The sequence below is a fragment of the Hevea brasiliensis genome, chromosome 2 (genome assembly GCF_030052815.1).
Source record: "Hevea brasiliensis isolate MT/VB/25A 57/8 chromosome 2, ASM3005281v1, whole genome shotgun sequence".
Taxonomy (NCBI): domain Eukaryota; kingdom Viridiplantae; phylum Streptophyta; class Magnoliopsida; order Malpighiales; family Euphorbiaceae; genus Hevea; species Hevea brasiliensis.
Window position 1 is genome coordinate 26,038,541 of NC_079494.1, and position 22,119 is coordinate 26,060,659.

At 36.0% G+C, this 22,119-nt stretch overlaps 1 protein-coding gene across 1 annotated transcript; it reads left to right on the forward strand.

The window, feature by feature from the left end:
* Window positions 1-1,996: 1,996 nt before the first annotated feature.
* On the forward strand, window positions 1,997-5,104 carry LOC110636603 (uncharacterized). Its single transcript, XM_058143074.1, has 2 exons — window positions 1,997-2,040; window positions 4,583-5,104. The coding sequence occupies exon 2, from the start codon at window positions 4,598-4,600 to the stop codon at window positions 5,102-5,104; it is 507 nt and encodes a 168-aa protein (XP_057999057.1). The 5' UTR covers window positions 1,997-2,040; window positions 4,583-4,597.
* The last annotated feature ends 17,015 nt before the right edge of the window (window positions 5,105-22,119 follow it).

Sequence of the window (22,119 nt, forward strand, 5' to 3'; positions counted from 1 at the left end):
AAATAATAATTGAAATGGGGAGGCCATGTTGAATATTGGCATTGGCATCCAGTTTATTAAGTCGGTGGCAGTGAGAAAGGCTTCAGGCCAATACTTCAGGGGAAGATAAGCTTGGGTGAGGAAGGTTAATCAAGTTTGAACTACATGTTGATGTTGTATTTCGGTTGTGCCATTATGCTTAGGAGTATGTGGGGGTGTAAAGTAATGAGATATACCATTGCTTTCATGAAATTGATGAAGCTTAATGAACTCCCCGCCATTGTCTGAATATAATAAGATGATGGGACACTAAAAAAATTTTTCAACAAGTTTAACTTGGGAAATATAATTGAGACTTCAGATTTGTGTTTAAACGGGAAAAGCCGCATGTATTTTGTGCAATGATCGACAAACAGTTGGTAACTGACAATCCATCATGATTGAATTGATGAAGTACCTCAAACATCCGAGTATATAAGTTCAAGAGGAGCATTACTGGTGAGAGTGGAATTATGAAAGGACAATTTATGCATTTTATTCCACTTGCAAGAATTACAAGAAAACTCACTAGGGAAAGTGTTAGTGTATGTGCACTGCAGCCAATGTGTTAATTGCAAGTATGATCACTTAATTCATGTATATATATATATATATTATTCTTAATAAAAAGTTGCTTTATCTTTAATTATATCAATTAATTTTAATGAAGATTAATTAATAAAGATAAAGTCCATGGGACTTATATGCATAGCAGTGGAAATTATAATGTGGTTATAATTATGAGATTCTGACTGCATTATAGCATTGTTCCAAAAATGTTCTTGGTCAATGTTATATCAAGATTGGACATTGATATAACTGTTGAGACCAATACACATTGCATTCTTTCTTTTATGAAAGGAAGCAGCAGTTCTCATTAAGCTGAGGTATGTGAGATACATAGAACCAACGTGTAAGTACTTGTGGTGACAAGTTTACTGAACTGACCCGCATGAGGATTCCATATGAAAGTTTACCTGTGTCTATGGAAAGACTCATGTGACAGTCGTGTAAATGATCCTTAGACTTGAGACATTAAGTTATCTTATATAGGAATTACTGTATTTTGATACTGCTCACATGTCATTTTATATAAAGATAACAAATGTGGCAGCTGTTGGATATAGTATGAACTATATGGAGATATTTAATTGTCAAGATAGAATTCATCACCTTAGGTAATTAAGGAAAATATTTCAATTGTTCTTGGCCAGTATGGATTATTAAATCCTTGTGCAAGGTAAAATAAGATTGAGATCTTATTTAATTAATCAATCATGCTGGGAGGATAGAAATGATTTATATATAGCAGACACATTCCATGCATCAATATATAAATCGAAATATTATGTTGAAGGGATATTAATTACACTGACAGACTGATCATAGAAGGTTAGTCAAACCACTTTGACAAGTTCTAATATTTTGGTGGTCGTTACACATTGCTAGATGTCAATAATGATCTACAAATATAATTAATCAATTGTGAATTGATGATAAAATTAAAGTATTAATTTTATTTAATTATATTTGTTGCCAACATATTAGGAACCTAATGGGTCACACACATAAAGACTGTAAGTGAGGAATTAAATTGAATTATCAAGTTGGACTTGATAAAAATAATTCTAGAGACTTAAGGACAGAAGTATAAATTTTATTTATACTGCTTAATGTCCTAATAATTAAGTATAGACTTAATTTAAAGTTTCTAAAATTATAAGAATTAATTATGTGAATTATAATTCCTATAAGGGGTCAATTTATAATTAATAAATTTAAAGGGTTAAATTTATAATTAAAAGAAGTTGTTCCCTATAAATAGGGAAGCTTGTCTTCCATTATAGATAAGTTAGAAAATAGCTAGCACTCATAAAAACTCCCAATATATTCTCTAAGAGTGTCTTGGAGAATTTCCTCACAACCGGTCTGTGTGGATACCATCAGAGGCCGGACATCTAGACGGCTGATGGTTTGCTACAACCCGGTCCGGTGGTTAGAAAATTCCACAAGCTGTTTGAGGTAATTTAATAAATAATTTCATTTTAATTATCACAATTCCATACTTAGTTAAAGTTGATCTTGTTTAATTGAAAATTAATGCTTCCTTACAGTGGTATCAGAGCCATTGTAATTAATTATGGAATGATTTGTTGTTGTTGGTGTTAGTTTGAGTATTAAATTCATGTGATTATATATTGTTTCTCCCAAAAAAATTTTTTTCCTCTGCTCAAATTTGGATCTGAAAATTTTGAAGATTTGGGTTTTGTTTCTTATAGATTTTAATCTATAATAATATAAAATAAAAAAAAAAGGAAGGAAAAATCTGGGATTTTTTTTTTCTGTTTTTGAAACCCATTTGAGGGTCTTCCAGATCGAGCAAGGAAGCTCGTTTGCTGGAGATTGGCTCCGCTAAAGGACTATACGGAATGCATGTTGGACGTCCGGTGGTCTTCATGGTGGCGATGCGTCGTCTAGCCGCCTCAAATGCAGCAGATTTATGGCCGTCAAAGCCATGCGAAGCTGCTGGTAGTGCGACAGGAGAATGGCAGCTTGATGCTGCTGCTGGCTAGTTCTGGCAGTGTCAACGACGCTCCTTCGGCGAAAGCGACCATGGAGATGGTCTTGAACCTCGCACTTGGTGGTTTTAAGTGTGAAATTTCTGGTTTTGGAAAACCAAACTGGATGAGGAATGAGAAAGGAGTAGTTTGCTGCCACTCTGTTTCATGATATTTACAGTTTTGCCACTGTATTATACTGCCATTACTTTTGCTTGTAATTGCAAAACTGCCACTGCTATTATTTACAAAATTGCCACAGGTCATGTGGCTGCAAATAGGTTCTTGTCTTGGCAGAATTTGCAATTATGCCATTAAGATTTCCTTATTCCAGTTTTGCCCTTGAATTTCCTATTGACTAAAATTAATAAGTACATAATATTATTTTATTAAAATTAATTCTTTTTTTTAAATAAATAAAATTATGATTTTATTTTAGTTCAATTGGAAGACAAATTAAAATTGTTTAATTTAATATTAATTTTGAAAATTAGTTTCTAAAATTAATTTAGGGCGTTTGAAATAAAGGAATTTATTGAATTAAATTGTTTAATTCAATATTAATTTTGAAAATGTGTTTTCTAAAATTGATGGAAAATTATGTAGCGTCTAAAATTGTTTTCGATTTTAATTATCTAATTAGATTAGATATTGAATTAAATTGTTTAACTCATATATATATAATATTAGAAAATTGTTTCTAAATTATATATTGCATTGGGTAGTATAAAATTTGATTTAATTGTTTTGTTAGATTAATAGGTATTTAATTGTGATTAAATTACTTATTAATTAAAGGAAATTGTTTCCAAGACAATTAAATAGAATTATTTAGTGGGAGAAACATTATATATATTTGTTTTGATTTAATATTTCTAATTGTTAGAAATATTATTTTAATTACACATGAAACCAACAACAACAATAAGGATGATTAAATTTATTTATGCATTTTAATTTGATTATGCTGCATGATGGATGGTTATGGACTAAAGACCAATGCGATTGCTCTTTATATGGTTGAATGTTTGTATATTCATAAATAGGGACTGTGTTCCCTGCCTTTTCTTATATTCTGTGTTGTAAATTCTTTTCTCATCTTACTTCCCTCGAATGAAACTCGGGGTTTCAATTTATGAAATATGTAAACGTTATATAGTTTTTAGAAAGAGTAGATAAGAAAATTATTTATGAATGTAAGCAGAAAGAGGAGCTGATGAATATACTTCAAGGAGCTGCTAAGAAGATTTGTGAAGTCCTACAATGCTACTACCTAGGTTTTTGACCCTATAATTTTCTCAAATGGCTCGAAAAAATTATTTAGTAAAGTCTATAATCATCCAATTAGAAATGCATGCTAAGGGTGTATGTTATATATATGTGATGTATGATATTGCTAGCATGTTAATTAATGAGACCTAAAAAAAAAAAAAAAAATTGCATAGACCCAAAATCCCTCATTCAAATATTAAGTACATGTTATGAACATGATGCCTTCCATTGTTATAGTATAAATCTGAGTTCTATATTAAAGTTAACTTGTTGGGCACACTCAAGGTTGCTTTTCTCTCGAACATGTTTATGGCTATGAAATATTAGATATTTGTGAACAATTGGTTTTACTTAACTGATTTACATGATTTGGATGAGCACACTCATGATCATGTAGAATTAGAGGCATAGTTTGGAGAAACATAAAATTATGTTTAGACAAATAGTTGTCACCTAACTGATCTAGGAGTCACATAGAGATGTGATTGATAAAGAGTTATCTACCTAATTTAATTTTATTTTGATTTGTTGAGCACACTCAAGGTCAAATAAAATTAAATGGGGTCCTAGCCCACTAAGGAAATTAATGCGTTAAATTTCCCAAATTAATGGTGAGGGCTATTAATTTGAGTAAAATAGTGGGAGACCAAATGGATATTAAAGACCTTATATTAATTTGGTTAATGAAAAACATATACATGAAATTAATACAATTTTTATCTTTGTATCTGTAGATCACTAATATCACCATGAGTAACAACCATTCCCTACGTAGCATACTGGATGCTAATAAGTTGACTGGACCAAATTTCTTGGACTGGTATAGAAACTTGAGAATTGTTCTCAAGCAAGAAAAGAGGCTATATGTCCTTGAACATGCCAAACCCAGTATTCCTCCTGTTGATGCTCCTAAAGAGGTACTAAGTGAGTTCATTCGTCATACAGATGATGATGAGCAAGCCACATGTGTGATGTTGGCTAGCATGTCTCCTGAACTTCAAAGGCAGCATGAGAATATGGATTCTCGAACAGTCATTTTGCATCTCAAGGAGTTGTTTGATTCAAAATGCAGGAATGAAAGGTATGAGGTATCAAGGGAATTGTTCCGCTGTAAGATGACAGAAGGATCTTCAGTGAATGTTCATGTTCTGAAGATGATTGGCTATATTGAAAAATTAGGCCAATTGAGTTTTGTCATGGATCATGAGTTAAGTATTGACTTGGTCTTACAGTCTCTACCTCCTAGCTTCTCATAGTTCATAATGAACTTCAACATGAATCAGTTGGAAACTACATTGCCTGGACTGTTGGGGATGCTAACTACTGCTGAAGGGGAACTTAAGAAGAACAAGTCCCCTATTCTTATGGTTCAATCTTCTAAGATCAAATCCAAAAGGTCCAAGAAAAAGAACAATAAGAAGAAAGGGACTTTCCCTAAAGCACTCAAGCCTACTGGGGGCATTAAAAAGGACAAAGGTACTTGCCATCACTATGGCAAAGAAGGTCACTGGAGGAGGAACTGTGCTGATTATCTTGCTGCACTGAAGGAGAAGAAGCTTCTACTTCAGGTATGTTTATGATTGAGATAAATTTATCTATGTCAAATTTATGTTCTTGGGTATTAGATACCGGATGTGGATCTCATATTTGTAATAATATGCAGGAACTAAGAAGACCTAGACCTTTACAGAAAGGTGAAATGGACCTACGGGTTGGAAATGGAGCAAGGGTTGTTGCTTTAGTCGTAGGAACATGTATTTTGTCTCTGCCTACGGGCCTTTTGCTTAAACTTGATAACTGTTATTTTGTTCCAGTACTAACTAGAAATATCATATCTGTATCTTGCCTAGCACTGAATGGTTTTAAATTTATTATTGAAGGAAAATGTTGTTCCTTTTATAATAATGATATTTTCTATGGATCTGGTGTTTATGCAAATGGTTTGTATATACTTGATCTTGAAAGGCCTGTTCTTAGCATAAATAGCAAGAAATTAAAATCAAATAATCAAAATCCATCCTATCTATGGCATTGTAGATTAGGTCATATAAATGAAACAAGAATCACAAAGTTACATAAGGAAGGATATTTTGATCCTCTTGATTATGAATCATATGAAACATGTGAAGCTTGCTTAATGGGAAAAATGACCAAATCACCCTTCACTGGAAAGAGTGAAAGATCTACTGAATCGTTGGGCATAATACATTCAGATGTATGTGGGCCAATGACTATTCATGCTATAGGAGGATACACATATTTCATTACATTTACTGATGACTATTCGAGTTATGGGCATGTATATCTAATGAAATATAAATCTGAATCTTTTGAAAAGTTCAAAGAATTCAGAAATGAAGTGGAGAAACAAATTGGAAAAAGTATCAAAATACTTCGATCTGATCGAGGTGGAGAATACTTAAGCCAGGAGTTTCAAGATTATTTGAAGGAGAATGGGATTCTTCACCAGTTGACACCTCCTGGAATGCCCCAACATAATGGTGTTTCTGAAAGAAGGAACCGAACCCTATTAGATATGGTGCGATCCATGATGAGTAATGTTGACCTTCCAGTTTCTTTTTGGGGCTATGCCCTACAAACTGCTGCATACCTTCTGAATAGAGTTCCATCCAAATCTATTGAAAAGACACCATATGAGATATGGATGGGCAAGAGACCTTCACTGTCACATATAAAGATTTGGGGATGTGATGATTATGTGAAGCGTCAAATTTCTGATAAGCTAGGTTCTAAATCAGATAAATGAAAATTTGTGGTATATCCAAAACAAACAATTGGATATTATTTCCACCATCCAACTGAGCAAAAAGTGTTTGTCTCAAGGCATGCTACCTTTCTTGAAAGGGAATTTGTTCTCAAAGGTAGCAGTGGGAGTAAAATAGATCTTGAAGAAATTCAAGAACCACAAATTACCATCCAAATGGAACCGACGAGTGAGACTGTAGCATCAGATGCACAGCCTGAAACTCAAGTAACACAGGAACTTCGAAAGTCTAGTAGAATACGTCATGCTCCTACAAGATTGGATCTTTTAATAGAAGCTAATAATGACATGTCATTCTTACCAGAAGAACCTACTAACTTTCAAGAAGCAATGTGTGACATTGGCTCCGTGAAATGGCTTGAAGCCATGAAATCTGAGATGGATTCCATGTACATCAACCAAGTTTGGACATTGGTTGAACCACTTGAAGGGATAAAACCCATTGGGTGTAAGTGGGTCTTTAAGAGAAAGACTGACATGGATGGCAATGTACAAACATATAAAGCCAGGCTGGTTGCTAAAGGTTACAGGCAAAGGCAAGGCATTGACTTTGATGAAACCTTCTCGCCAGTAGCCATGCTAAAATCTATAAGGATTTTGCTTACTATAGCTGCATACCATGATTATGAAATTTGGCAAATGGATGTCAAAACCGCATTCCTAAATGGGAATTTGCAAGAGGATGTGTACATGACACAACCTGAGGGGTTTGAATCCAAAGAATTTCCTAACATGCAAGCTTCAAAAGTCCATTTATGGACTAAAGCAAGCTTCACAAAGTTGGAACATCCATTTTGATGAAACAGTCAAAGAGTTTGACTTCATTAAAAATGTGGATGAACCTTATGTTTACAAGAAGGTTAGTGGGAGTGGAATCATTTTCCTTATTTTATATGTAGATGACATATTATTAATAGGAAATGATGTGCCATTACTCCAATTTGTAAAGATATGGTTATCCAATAAATTCTCCATGAAGGATTTGGGAGAGGCAGCCTATATTTTGGGAATTAAAATCTATAGAGATAGATCCAGAAGGCTCCTTGGTTTGTCACAATCTGTGTACATAGACAAAGTGTTAAAACAGTTTAACATGGAAGAATCAAAACGTGGAATCTTGCCTATATCGCATGGTATTTCTCTTTCCAAAGATATGTGTCCTAAGACACAGATTGAGAAAGAGAAAATGGATAGGATCCCTTATGCCTTAGCTATTGGATCTATCATGTATGCGATGCTATGTACAAGACCAGATGTATCTTATGCTTTAAGCATAACTAGTAGATACCAAGCTAATCCAGGTGAACATCATTGGACAGCAGTAAAGAACATTCTTAAGTACTTGAGAAGGACTAAAGATATGTTTCTGGTCTATGGAGATGGTGAACTGGTAGTTCAAGGGTATTTCGATGCCAACTTTCAATCTGACAAAGATGATAGCAAATCCCAGTCTGGTTATATTTTCATACTTAATGGTGGTGCTGTGAGTTGGAAAAGTTCCAAACAGGAAACTACAGCAGATTCTACAACTGAAGCTGAGTACATCTCTGCATCTGAGGCAGCAAAAGAGGCTGTTTGGATCAAAAAGTTCATCACTGAACTTGGTGTGGTTCCTAGCATTGTTGATCCAGTAACTCTATACTGTGATAACAATGGAGCCATAGCACAAGCTAAGGAACCAAGGTCTCATCAGCGATCCAAACATGTGCTTAGAAGATTCCATTTGATCAGAGAGATCATTGAGCGAAAAGATGCAATGATAGAAAAGGTCCACACTGAAGAAAATCTTGCAGATCCTCTTATTAAGGCATTGTCCCAACAAAGACACGATCACCACCTGCAGGGTTATGGTATTAGATACATGGGTGATTGGCTTTAGTTCAAGTGGGAGATTGTTAGTGTATGTGCACTGCAGCCAATGTGTTAATTGCAAGTATGATCACTTAATTCATGTATATATATATATATATTATTCTTAATAAAAGGCTGCTTTATCTTTAATTATATCATTTAATTTTAATGAATATTAATTAATAAAGATAAAGTCCATGGGACTTATATGCATAGCAGTGGAAATTATAATGTGGTTATAATTATGAGATTCTGACTGCATTATAGCATTGTTCCAAAAATGTTCTTGGTCAATGTTATATCAAGATTGGACATTGATATAGCTGTTGAGACATATACACGTTGTGTGACACCCCTTACCCGTCTACAGTGTAGCCGAGCAAATTATGCCACTCAATGTGTCGGAACACCAATTCATGTTTCAATTTCAATTAATCCTTTTTAATTCATTTATTTATAATTTTTGATAAAACTAAATTTTTCCGCAAATTTTATAGAAAATCCGGCAGAGTGCCGTCTATAAATTGGAAAAACAGTTCTTCTGAACCTGTTAAAAACACTCCCAATAATATCATCACCTTATTCTCAATCAACCTCCAATATATTCTCAACAATTTCTCAATTCACTTCAATATCTCAAAATTTTCATTCATTTCATATCATACCAAATTCAATGAGAAACACTCATATTTATTTCTGAACACAGATCATAGATAATTACAGCAAAAATATGATTACATGAGTTTATAATGTACATAACAAAAGTTTACAAAATACAAAATGGCAAAATATCAAAATATCCCAGATGGCCTAATGTCCTACCAAATGCACTGCAATGTGAGGTGACTCTGAACTCTGAGTGCAGATATGATGGCTCACCCAGTATGCGGTCTGCTGGACTCCCCAGCTAAGTCTCCAGTACCTGCGCGTGGCAAAAGCGACGCGCTAAGCAATTCTGCTTAGTGGTGACAATATAAAATAAAATAAAATAAATTAAAATAAAATATGTAGAATGAATATTTACATTTCTGGGTAGACTTAGTTTCTAATATTTATTGTAGTGTTATTCAATTTAAGTTTGGTAAAATTTATTAACATTGCCCGAGTAACCTAATTTAGTCAACTGGACTGGACAAACGGGTAAATTGGCACTGGGTACTAAGTACCTCGGACCATCACACCATCGGTCACATTGTGTCTCCCGGTGTGCAACAGAACAGCTAATAAGCTGTAATAATTATCGGGGATTAAACCCAAGTATAACAACTCAATATCATAGCCAAAGGCTATTATGTTACAGAATGGCATGGGAAGCCATGAAACACAGAATGGCATGAAGCCATACGCAGTACTGCTAACAGAACCCTAGTGGCATGCCAACCTATCCAATCCAATCACATTAGGCCTACTAGGGCATTTAGCACTTTTCATTTAAGTAATTCTTTGAAATTGTATTTTTATGATTACTATTCACTTCATTGGTCAACTAAAATGTTGACTTTTGCATTGGCAATAGGTAAATTAATTTAAATATCATCAACATACCACATTTTGCATTTTTAACTTGTTGGTATTGATTGCCAATACCATCCCTAAGCTTAGTGATAATTAGACAAAAATTTCAGTTTTCATGCTTTGTCTTTACTGTTCCATTAGTCATCTTTTCAGTGGAATTTTGGAAAAGTGATCAACATGAAAGTTGTTTCTTATTTTGTCTAGATGAATTTCTTTTTTTGAATCACTCCATTTGGAGTTTTGTAGCTCAAGTTATGGCCTAAATACCATAACTGGCCGGATTGGGCAGATTCCAAAATTCTGGGCAAAACTGATTCTGCCAGATTTGGTGACTCAAGTTTGGTTGGCAATTTGACTAGGTTATGGTCATAATTTGGGTCAGGTTTCTTCATAAAAGTTGTTGTTCTATATGTAACCTTGTTTCTGGTAAAATTTCAGGTCAATTGGACCTTTCTACATTGAGTTATGGCCAAATGACCAAACACTGTTCATTTGGTCATTTTGCCCAGGCAGAGTGCAGGTCACCCGAATTAGGGCAAGCTTTTGGTCAAGTTGGTTTGATTTTCTGGGCATGGTTTCTTCATTAAAGTTGTGCCATTATGTGTCTAGTTTCATGTCCAATTGGCTAAACACCAATTGAACCTCTACAATTCAATTTATGGCTGTCCAAACAGGCTGGACTCACAGCCAAACCTGCAAGTTACACAAGGCAGCCACTCCAACCTCAAATCCCACAACCCAATTCACTTCATTTTTGGTTCAAACCAAACCAAATGGTCACTAATTGACCATTAAAACCTACTTCCGTCATCACAAGATCAAAGTCTCATTTTTCAACCCAAACCCTAACTCAACAATTTCAAACTCATGCATTTTCACTTTATTTCATCAATCTACTTAACAAATACATATTGTGGGCAGCCCTAATACCCTTTTAACTTCATTAAATTCAACACCATCAAACCCTAACCATGGCTGACAAAAATAAGGGATGGCATACCAATGTCTTTCATCAAGTTTCTTTGTCATTTAATCACCAATATAGTGCTTAAACATGAAATTGAATTGAAATTTAAGGTTTTGGTCACTAACCTCTTATGGAGTGAGATTTCTCACTTGCTAGGGTTCCTCTTTTCCTTTTCTTTTTGCTCCCAAAAGACTTGCCAAGAGGTAAGAACACTTTTTTGTGTTGCTAGGTTAGGGTTTTGTTGGGTAGAAAGTGGTGGAATCAAGCTTTGAAAAGCTTGGTTTTGGTTAGCTATGGAGGAGGTGGTGACGCCAAGAAGAAGAAAGGAGAAGGTCTTCTGATTTTTTTTTTCATTTTCTGCCCATTTAGCCTCTTTTAAATAAGATTATGCCATGTGTCAAGTTTTGATTGGTTGGGAGAATTTTAATGACATCATTATGATGTCATTATTCCATTTTCTTTCAATTTCTCACCATTTCTTGTCTATTTAATTTCAATTAAATTTTTAACAATATTTATTCATATTTTATGTCATATAATTCATTTACATAAATGGAAAAGTTGGTCAAAAATCATCTCTGAAGACGAAATGACCAAAATGCCCTCCGTTTGGCTTATCGAGCCAAAATTGTGTGTACCGATAGAAAACTTTTTCTAAGTATTTTCTTGGCATTCTAATGCCATAAGAACCTTAATAACCCTTCTCCGGAGTCTCAATAATTATTTTATAATTTTTCCCCCTGGTCTAGGGCTGCTAACGGCCTTCACCGTCACTTTCCTTTCGGGTTACCCATCCTTGGTGTTTCGGCTCGTTTAACCTTAGTGTATTTGGTTTCTAAAATTTTTCTTTGATTTTTATGAGCATTATTTACTTACTTAATAACTCCTCACTCTAGTCTATTTATAATTTCAAACATTCTAGCTGCCCGGACCGACATTAGTCACCGAAACAGTAGACTGTACGGACTAGCTAAAGTGAGGATGTTACAACTCTTCCCCTCTAATAAAAATTTCGTCCTCGAAATTTACCTGATGCAAACAGTTGAGGGAACTGTTGCCTCATCATCTCTTCACTTTCCCAAGTTGCCTCCTCAGTGTTGTGGTGCCTCCAAAGCACTTTCACCAGTGGAATCTGCTTATTCCTCAACTCTTTTACTTCCCGAGCCAGGATCCCTATGGGTTCCTCTTCATATGTCAAATCTGGTTGTACTTCAATTTCTTCCATGGAGATGACATGTGAAGGATCTGAGTGGTATCTTCTTAGCATAGACACGTGGAACACATTGTGGATCTTATCCAGCTCTGGTGGTAAAGCTAGCCTGTAGGCTACTGGTCCCACACGTTCAACAACTTCATATGGGCCAATGAACCTAGGGCTTAACTTACCCTTTCTTCCAAACCTCAGTATTTTCTTCCATGGTGAAACCTTGAGAAACACTTTATCACCAACTGTATATTCTATCTCTTTTCTCTTCAGGTCGGCATAAGACTTCTGTCTATCGGAGGCAATCTTCAGGTTAGCTTTAATTATTTTCACTTTTTCCTCAGTCTGTTTCACCAGGTCTAGTCCTACCAGCTTGTCTTCGCCCAATTCAGTCCAGCACACTGGAGTTCTACATTTCCTCCCATACAGTGCTTCATACGGGGCCATTTGGATGCTAGCTTGATAGCTATTGTTGTATGCGAATTCTGCTAGTGGAAGGTATCTATCCCAACTTCCCTCAAACTCAATGACACAACTCCTCAGCATATCCTCAAGGACCTGACATATATTTCATGTTATTATTATCATTTTAGTTCAATATTTGCATTAGTTCGATTGGTTTCAGTTGTTTACCTGGATTACTCTTTCTGATTGCCCATCCGTCTGAGGATGGAAAGCTGTGCTGAAATGGAGTTGTGTGCCCAAGGATTCATGCAACTTCTTCCAGAATCTTGATGTAAACCTTGGGTCTCAATCAGATATGATAGAAAGTGGGATTCCATGCAGCCTAACTATCTCACTGATATACAATTCTGCTAGCTTCTCCAGTGAGTAGTCAGTCCTAACTGGCAGAAAATGTGCTGACTTCGTCAATCTATCCACTATCACCCACACTGCATCATGCTTCCTTTGGGTGAGAGGTAGACCACTAACAAAATCCATAGTGACCTGATCCCATTTCCATTCAGGTATGGTTATAGGCTGTAACAAACCCGATGGAACTTGATGTTCTGCCTTAACTTGCTGACATGTTAAACACTTAGTCACATAGTCAGCTATATCCCTCTTCATACCAGGCCACCAATAATGAGGCTTCAAATCATTATACATTTTTGTGCTCCCCGGGTGCATAGCATAAACACTAGTGTGTGCTTCTTTCAGAATATTAGTCTTCAGTTCCCCATCATCTGGTACACACACTCTTCCTCTGTAGTATAGACACCCATCTGCTTTCACCTCATATTCAGTTTCCTTCCCCTCAGGAATTTTAGCCATAATTGCCATTAGTTTTTCATCTGCCCTCTGCCCATCTTGTATCTGCCGTAGCAGGGTTGGCCTCACTTGCAACTCAGCCAAAATAGCTCCATCTTGAGCTAAGGACAGATAGGCATTGAGTGATCTTAAAGCTGTGACGGACTTCCTGCTTAAGGCATCAGCAACTACATTTGCCTTCCCAGGATGATAATCAATCACACAGTCATAGTCCTTCAGGAACTCAATCCATCGCCTCTGCCTGAGGTTGAGCTCCTTTTGGGTTGGCAAGTATTTTAGGCTCTTGTGGTCCGTATAGATGTAGCATTTTTCACCATATAAGTAGTGCCTCCATATCTTCAATGCGAAGATAATTGCTGCTAACTCCAGGTCATGAGTAGGGTAGTTCTGTTCATGTGGCCTTAACTGCCTGGAAGCATAGGCGACCACTTTCCCCTCTTGCATCAATACACATCCTAGCCCATTATGCGAGGCATCACTATAAACCACAAAGTCTTTTCCCGACACTGGCTGTGTTAACACTGGTGCTTCTGTCAACATAGCCTTTAGCCTCTCAAAACTAGCTTGGCACTTGTCGTTCCAGCCAAATTTCACATTCTTATGCAACAACTTGGTCATTGGAGCAGCTATAAGAGAGAACCCCTTCACAAATCTTCTGTAATATCCAACTAGCCCCAAGAAACTTCTGACCTCAGTTGTATTTCTAGGAGGCTTCCATTCCATCACTGCTTCTATCTTTTTGGGATCTACTCTAATCCCCTCAGCTGACACTATGTGTCCAAGAAAGGAGATCTCACTCATCCAAAAATCACACTTGGACAACTTAGCATACAGCTTCTTTTCTCGCAGGGTTGGCAGAACAATCCTCAAATGTTCATCATGTTCTTCCCTGGTCTTGGAATACACCAGAATATCATCAATAAAAACCACTACAAACCGATCTAAGTATGGATGGAAGATACGGTTCATAAGGTCCATAAATGTTGCTGGTGCATTTGTTAACCCAAACGGCATCACTAGAAATTCATAGTGCCCATACCGGGTTCTGAATGCAGTTTTTGACACATCTGCATCCTTTACCCTCAACTGATGATACCCTGATCTGAGATCAATTTTCGAAAATACACCAGCTCCCTTCAACTGATCAAACAGATCGTCAATTCTGGGCAATGGATATTTATTCTTTATAGTTACTTTATTCAACTGCCGGTAATCAATACACAATCTCAAGGTTCCATCCTTCTTCTTCACAAATAGCACCGGAGCTCCCCATGGTGACACACTGGGGCATATGAACCCCTTATCAAGCAACTCTTGCAACTGAATTTTCAACTCCCTCAATTCAGTGGGTGCCATCCTATAAGGAGCAATAGAAATGGGTGCTGTACCTGGCATTACCTCAATAGCAAACTTGACTTCCCTTTCTGGTGGTAAACCAGGAAACTCCTCAGGAAACACATCTGGGAAGTCTCTTACTGTGGGTGTATCACACAAGTTTGGCTTAGCTTGCCTAGTATTAACCACGTGTGCTAGGTAAGCTTCACAGCCTTTTCTCATCAATCTTCTTGCAACTGTGGCTAAGATAATATTGGATAGGAAATCTATCCTTTCACCCACAACAGTGATCTTATTACCCTCAGAAGTTTTCAGAGAAATCCTCTTCAATTTGCAATCAACTATTGCCTGATGACGTGACAACCAGTCCATTCCCAAAATCACGTCAAACTCAAGGAAGGGCAATTCAATTAGGTCTGCCGAGAATTCATGCCCCTGAATTCTCAACGGGCGACCTTTATACACCTTATTCACTACCACACTGTGGCCTAGTGGATTTGTGACCAGAATGTCTTGATCACTCTCCTCTACTGGAACTCCCCTCTCTATGGGTAGTTTGATGCAAATGTAGGAATGAGTGGATCCTGGATCCACCAATGCATGTACAGAAGTGTTGTAGAGGGAAAACGTACCCCTGATGACATCCGGGGCATCTTGCTCCTCCTAAGCTCTGATGGCATAAGCCCTGGCTGGTATTCTAGTGTTTGGCCTCTCAGCTGACTCAGATGCAGACCTCAGTGATGGACCAGCTGCCTCAGGTTTACCAGGTTTCCTACCCCTTTGTGGTGCAAGAGCAGGCCTGTCAGTTTGTGTTGGAGCAACAGTAGTAGTCCTCTTCGGACAATTCTTAATCTGATGTTCTGTCAACCCACACCGTAAGCATGCACCGGTCACTCACCAACACTCCCCTTTATGCCACTTCTGATAGTATTGACAAGCAGAAGATGCAGGGGCTGGTCCCCTAAACACTGTCCCTGGAGAGCTGCCTATTGATGGTGTGGACTGGCCTCTCCTAGGTGTAAACTGTGGTCTGGGCCCTTGAGACTGACCCTGACCCTGTAGTGGTCCTAAACTCTGAGCAGGAGGACCTTTACTTTTCTTATTGGGAGCAGAGAATGCACTGGACTGACCCGGACCTCTCTTCTGCTGTCTTTCCCTTCTATTTTGCTCATTGATTCTAACCCTTTCCACTTTTGATGCAGCATCCACCAGTTTAGAAAAATCCGTAATCTCCAGTGCTGTGATCATGACTTTGATGTTGTCATTAAGCCCTTCCTCAAAGCTATGCGCACCTCTCTCGCCTCGGTAGGGACTATCTCCCTCCCATACCGCTCGGTCGACAAATTCATGCTCATACTCGACCATCGACAACCGCTCGTGTCTCGGTCGATAAATTCCCTTCTTCGCTCCTCTAAATACACCTTGCTAATATATTTCTTCCTGAACTCTGCAAGGAATAATTCCCAGGTGATCCGTTCAGATTGCACCTCACTGGTTACTGTGTCCCACCACTGATATGCGTCATCTTGAAGTAGGGACACAACACCCACCAGTTACGCTCGAGTGCGGTTTAGCTGTTTCGAGACTCTGATGGTTCTGTCCAACCAATTTTCTGCAGCCATGGGATCATCTTCCCTTTTTCCAAAGAAGTCTACAGCCCCATGTTTTCGTAATTTCTCCAAATGGGACTTCTGTGGGGCTGGTGGAGGTTGTGGCTGTGGTTGTGGTGGTGGAATTGCCCCTATCATTTGCCGATAGAACTCGGTCATTTGTTGGAATAGAGCAAACTGAGGTTGAGCAGGTGCCTCAACTGCTGGTGGAGCAGATTCTCCCCTGCCCCCAGACTCAGCCCTTGGTGGAGCATGACTCTCCACCTCTTCATCAACTGCTCTTTGCGAAGCAGGATCCATGTCCTATTCAAAATAAGAAGACAAACAGATTGCATCAGTGTCACCTCAACATTTACAAATGCAATGCAATGGTATGTACTCTATCTAGGCCCAGAAACGCCTAAACCGATGCTCTGATATCACTAAATGTGACACCCCTTACCCGTCTACAGTGTAGCCGAGCAAGTTATGCCACTCAATGTGTCGGAACACCAATTCATGTTTCAATTTCAATTAATCCTTTTTAATTTATTTATTTATAATTTTTGATAAAACTAAATTTTTTCGCAAATTTTATAGAAAATCCAGCAGAGTGCCGTCTATAAATTGGAAAAACAGTTCTTCTGAACCTGTTAAAAACACTCCCAATAATATCATCACCTTATTCTCAATCAACCTCCAATATATTCTCAACAATTTCTCAATTCACTTCAATATCTCAAAATTTTCATTCATTTCATATCATACCAAATTCAATGAGAAACACTCATATTTATTTCTGAACACAGTTCATAGATAGTTACAGCAAAAATATGATTACATGAGTTTATAATGTACATAACAAAAGTTTACAAAATACAAAATGACAAAATATCAAAATATCCCAGATGGCCTAATGTCCTACCAAATGCACTGCAATGTGAGGTGACTCTGAACTCTGAGTGCAGATATGATGGCTCACCCAGTATGCGGTCTGCTGGACTCCCCAGCTAAGTCTCCAGATTACTGGCGTGGCAAAAGCGACGTGCTAAGCAATTCTGCTTAGTGGTGACAATATAAAATAAAATAAAATAAATTAAAATAAAATATGTAGAATGAATATTTACATTTCTGGGTAGACTTAGTTTCTAATATTTATTGCAGTGTTATTCGATTTAAGTTTGGTAAAATTTATTAACATTGCCCGAGTAACCTAATTTAGTCAACTGGACTAGACAAACGGGTAAACTGGCACTGGGTACTAAGTACCTCTGACCATCACACCATCGGTCACATTGTGTCTCCCGGTGTGTAACAGAACAGCTAATAAGCTGTAATAATTATCGGGGATTAAATCCAAGTATAACAACTCAATATCATAGCCAAAGGCTATTATGTTACAGAATGGCATGGGAAGCCATGAAACACAGAATGGCATGAAGCCATACACAGTACTGCTAACAGAACCCTAGTGGTATGCCAACCTATCCAATCCAATCACATTAAGCCTACTAGGGCATTTAGCACTTTTCATTTAAGTAATTCTTTGAAATTGTATTTTTATGATTACTATTCACTTCATTGGTCAACTAAAATGTTGACTTTTGCATTGGCAATAGGTAAATTAATTTAAATATCATCAACATACCACATTTTGCATTTTTAACTTGTTGGTATTGATTGCCAATACCATCCCTAAGCTTAGTGATAATTAGACAAAAATTTCAGTTTTCATGCTTTGTCTTTACTGTTCCATTAGTCATCTTTTCAGTGGAATTTTGGAAAAGTGATCAACACGAAAGTTGTTCCTTATTTTGTCTAGATGAATTTCTTTTTTTGAATCACTCCATTTGGAGTTTTGTAACTCAAGTTATGGCCTAAATCGATTTTGGTTGTTTGATTTGTGGGCAACATTGGCTGTGATGGGGTTGGATGGTTCAACGAAAGTATTTCGCTTGAGATGGGCTTCATAGTCAGCAAGTTTATCATGCAACTCTTCAAAAGAAATGGGATTGTCACGAGGACGTAGGCATCATCAAATCTTTATATTCTGTGACACCCCTTACCCGTCTACAGTGTAGCCAAGCAAGGCATGTCACACTCGGTGCCGGAGCACCATCTCTTATCTAGCTTTATCCTTTTAATAATTTTGAACTTATTATATTTTAAGATCAATTATTTTTTCTAAGGGGAAACTGACGGAGTTTCCTTTATTTTATTAACATTTGGCGTATTTTACTATTTACTTGTTTGAAAATTTCAACAATAATTTCAATTCATATTCACCATAATCATCTCATCATTTCAAGTATCATATATGTATTTCAATTCCATATTCAAATCCATACAAATCCATTCATGCTCAATTTTAAATATGAAAATTATTAAATTTCATTAAAATACATGATTTACCAACTAATTACATAAATTCATAGTTTACATGATATACAAATTAATTACATATGAACTAACAAATTTATTTATTTACACTACATAAATATTAATTACATTTTCACAACTTACATTACAACATAGGAAATATTTGTGATATACAAAATATATAATATGACTTATATGGGCCCTATCTACATGCATTGCTAAGGAGGTGACAACTTTGGACACTCTGCAGATCAGAACAAATCCCAGTCTAATGTCCACTGGGCTTTATCTTCAGTACCTATGCGAGTAAACAAATCCATCACGCTAAGTATTGCTGCGTAGTGGTGCAATAATATAACAAAGAAATAATATACAAATAAAGATAGAAATAAAACATAATTCAGATAATTAAGATTTAACTATACTTCATATGAGGATTCTAAGATTAAATATCTTTTATCCTAATTTAGTTATCTGTGGAGGTGCTTAGTTCATTAATTTACCGTAATAATGTACAATATAAAATAATCTAAAAATGTTAAATTTATGCTTATATTATTATGTAAGACACATCTGTAATGTTTATTTAAGTTATAATTCTTTTGCTTATCTTTTTATAACTAATCTAGTTCATCTCAGGTCCTTATAATAAATAAATTCTTAGAGCTAATCTAATTTATTTTAGGTCTTTTTAACTCGTTTATTTAATTTATAATATTTTAATTTTTAATATTCTTAATTTATTTCATTGCCCAAGTAACCTTTGTCAGGCTGACTAAACTAGATAAGCGGGTCCTTGGCACTGGACACCATGGTGTCTCGGGCCGTCATGCCATGGGACGTGAAATACGGAATGTTAACCATGTATGCAATCAATATGGCTAAAAAGCCATGGTAACAAATAATCGGGTATATAAGCCATGAGTGCGGGTATAAAGCCATAAATATAGGCATAAAGCCTTACGCAATACTGCTCAAATAATCCTCTATTGGCATGCCAATCTATCCAATCTGACATACATGTCTAGGCAATACATGGGCACAATAGTACCATTAAGTATTCTTATGTTTCATTATTTCATTATAAGTTTTATTTATATTTTATAGTATTTTAGTTCTAGTTATGATGGAAGCAAAATTTTCCAAATCACATTTATACATAATTTATTCATTCATTTTATCATCCATATTGATCACAATTCATATCAATTATTTTCATGTACCATTGTACTCAAATATTCTTCTTTTCTCTCATGATGAGAACAAGTGTTTATAATTCACATTGTTCCCTCTTATGTGTCATTTATTATGCAAGGTATTATTATTCTATTTACAATGGAGACATAAGTTCTAATGACTACTTTACCTTATTTAATATAATTAGCAATCCATTTATGTAAATCACATTTCATATTTCAAGTTATATTGCTAAGGTATTATGTGTTCTATTTGTGATGAGAATACAAGTCCCATCTACCTATCCACATGATTTAGGTGTAAGTCATTTAGGTTTTGGTTCTTTGGGTTTGATGTCATTGTGGTTACTATTCACATTACAATTCATGCAAATGTTGACTATTTCATAAATAATAGGAATAAAAATTCTAAACACTTGATCCTACCACATTTTGGGTTCTAAATTTGTTGGCATTAGTTGCCAATTACAATTCAAAGCTTTCTAGAAGTATTTCCAAAATTTCAGATTTTGTCTCTTAAGTTTACTATTCATTGGACCAATCTACAGTGGAATTTTGGTTAACTTTTCTTCATCAAAGTTGTTCCTTAATGTCTCTACTTTAATTCCCTTTTTGAATCACTCAATTTGAAGTTTTCTAGCTCAAGTTATGGTCAATTTACCACAACTAGTTCATTGACTCTTTCTGGTTCTAGAACTAGGCAAATTTTGGAGTCCAATTTTGTCTAATTATTTGGGCATGCTACAATCATTTTTAGGTCTAATATCCTTCATATGAGTTGTTACCCTATGTATTATGATCACTCAGGTTCAAAAATCATAATTTTTTTAGTTATGGAGAGTAAGTTATAGTTAATTAACTGACCTGGACTCCTGAACCCTATACCTTCAGGATTTCAAGTTCAGGTCAGCATTTTTTGTTCCCATTTTAGGGTACTTGCACTCAAAATTTGACTAAGGTTCCTGAATCAAAGTTGAAGTTCTATTTCTTAGGTTTCTAGAATAATTTGGTTCATTCCATTTGAAGTTTCCTAGTGGGAGATATGATCTAAATACTATTCTGGGGTCAAGTGTCTATTTGGTTCAATCTCAGGATTTAGAATACCAATTTGTCCTAGCAATTTCCCCAAGTTCCATTAGGTTCTGGGTTTTGGTCAAAATACCAAATTTTTAGTTCTAGCTCTTATCAAGAATTTGGATTTAGTTTCACTGCATTTGCCATTTTGTAGACCAAGTTATGGCATTTTTGCCAAAGCTGGTTGAGTATGATCAATGTCCAGAATTTCAGGTCAGGTTCTGGTCCTGGTCAGATTTGCTGACCCAATTTGGACTAGCAAATTGGTTGGGTTAAGGATAGAATTTGGCTCTAAGTTCTTCATATAAAATGTTCTCTTATATCTAAGCTTTTCATAGGTTTAAAAATCAGCTCAATTGGAGCTTCCTAGAATGAGTTATGACTAATTAACTAAGTACTGTTCATTTGGTCATTTTTCTAGATTCCAGAATTTCACTTCCGGATTCTAGCCCCAATTCCAACCTCTTCTAGCCATTTCTATGTCACACCTTACCCCTCCGTAAGGCATAACATGATCCCGTAATATACCTAATGAATTACCAAACTTCATTTACTGATTACCCATTAAATACACTACAAAGGATTTTGAACCTTTTCTTATTTCTTTTTACAGTGGTGAGCACTTTTGACAGGTGTTAAAGTTTTTTTTTTAACTGAAGTGAAATCAAATAACAAATCTGAAGTATTAATAATTTTTGTAAAAATTTCGGCAGAGTGTCATCTGTATTTGGAGCAAAACAGTTCTTCAAAAACTGATAAAAAGCACTTCTAATATATTTGTTAAATCCCAAACTCCAATATGACTGAACTAAATTAGTGTCCTCAACAAAGTTCAAACTCAATTCAATATCATTTTTAACAATTCCAAAGATAAAGTGCAAAATAACTGAGTATTTCAAAAGCTGAGATGAGAGAAGTATAATACAACATTTTTACAGGTCAAAATAATTTATAATTTTAGTTTACAACTGCTCAATACCAAGTACAATATATACATACAGTTCACATACATTACAACAAAAATTACAAAGAGGTGGTATACTCAATATACCCAGCAAATGTGACACCCCTTACCTGTCTACAGTGTAGCCGAGTAAGATATGC

Bases quoted from the DNA above. Each gene is read 5' to 3' on its own strand.
- LOC110636603 (XM_058143074.1), top strand. From the start codon at position 4,598: ATGAGTAACAACCATTCCCTACGTAGCATACTGGATGCTAATAAGTTG.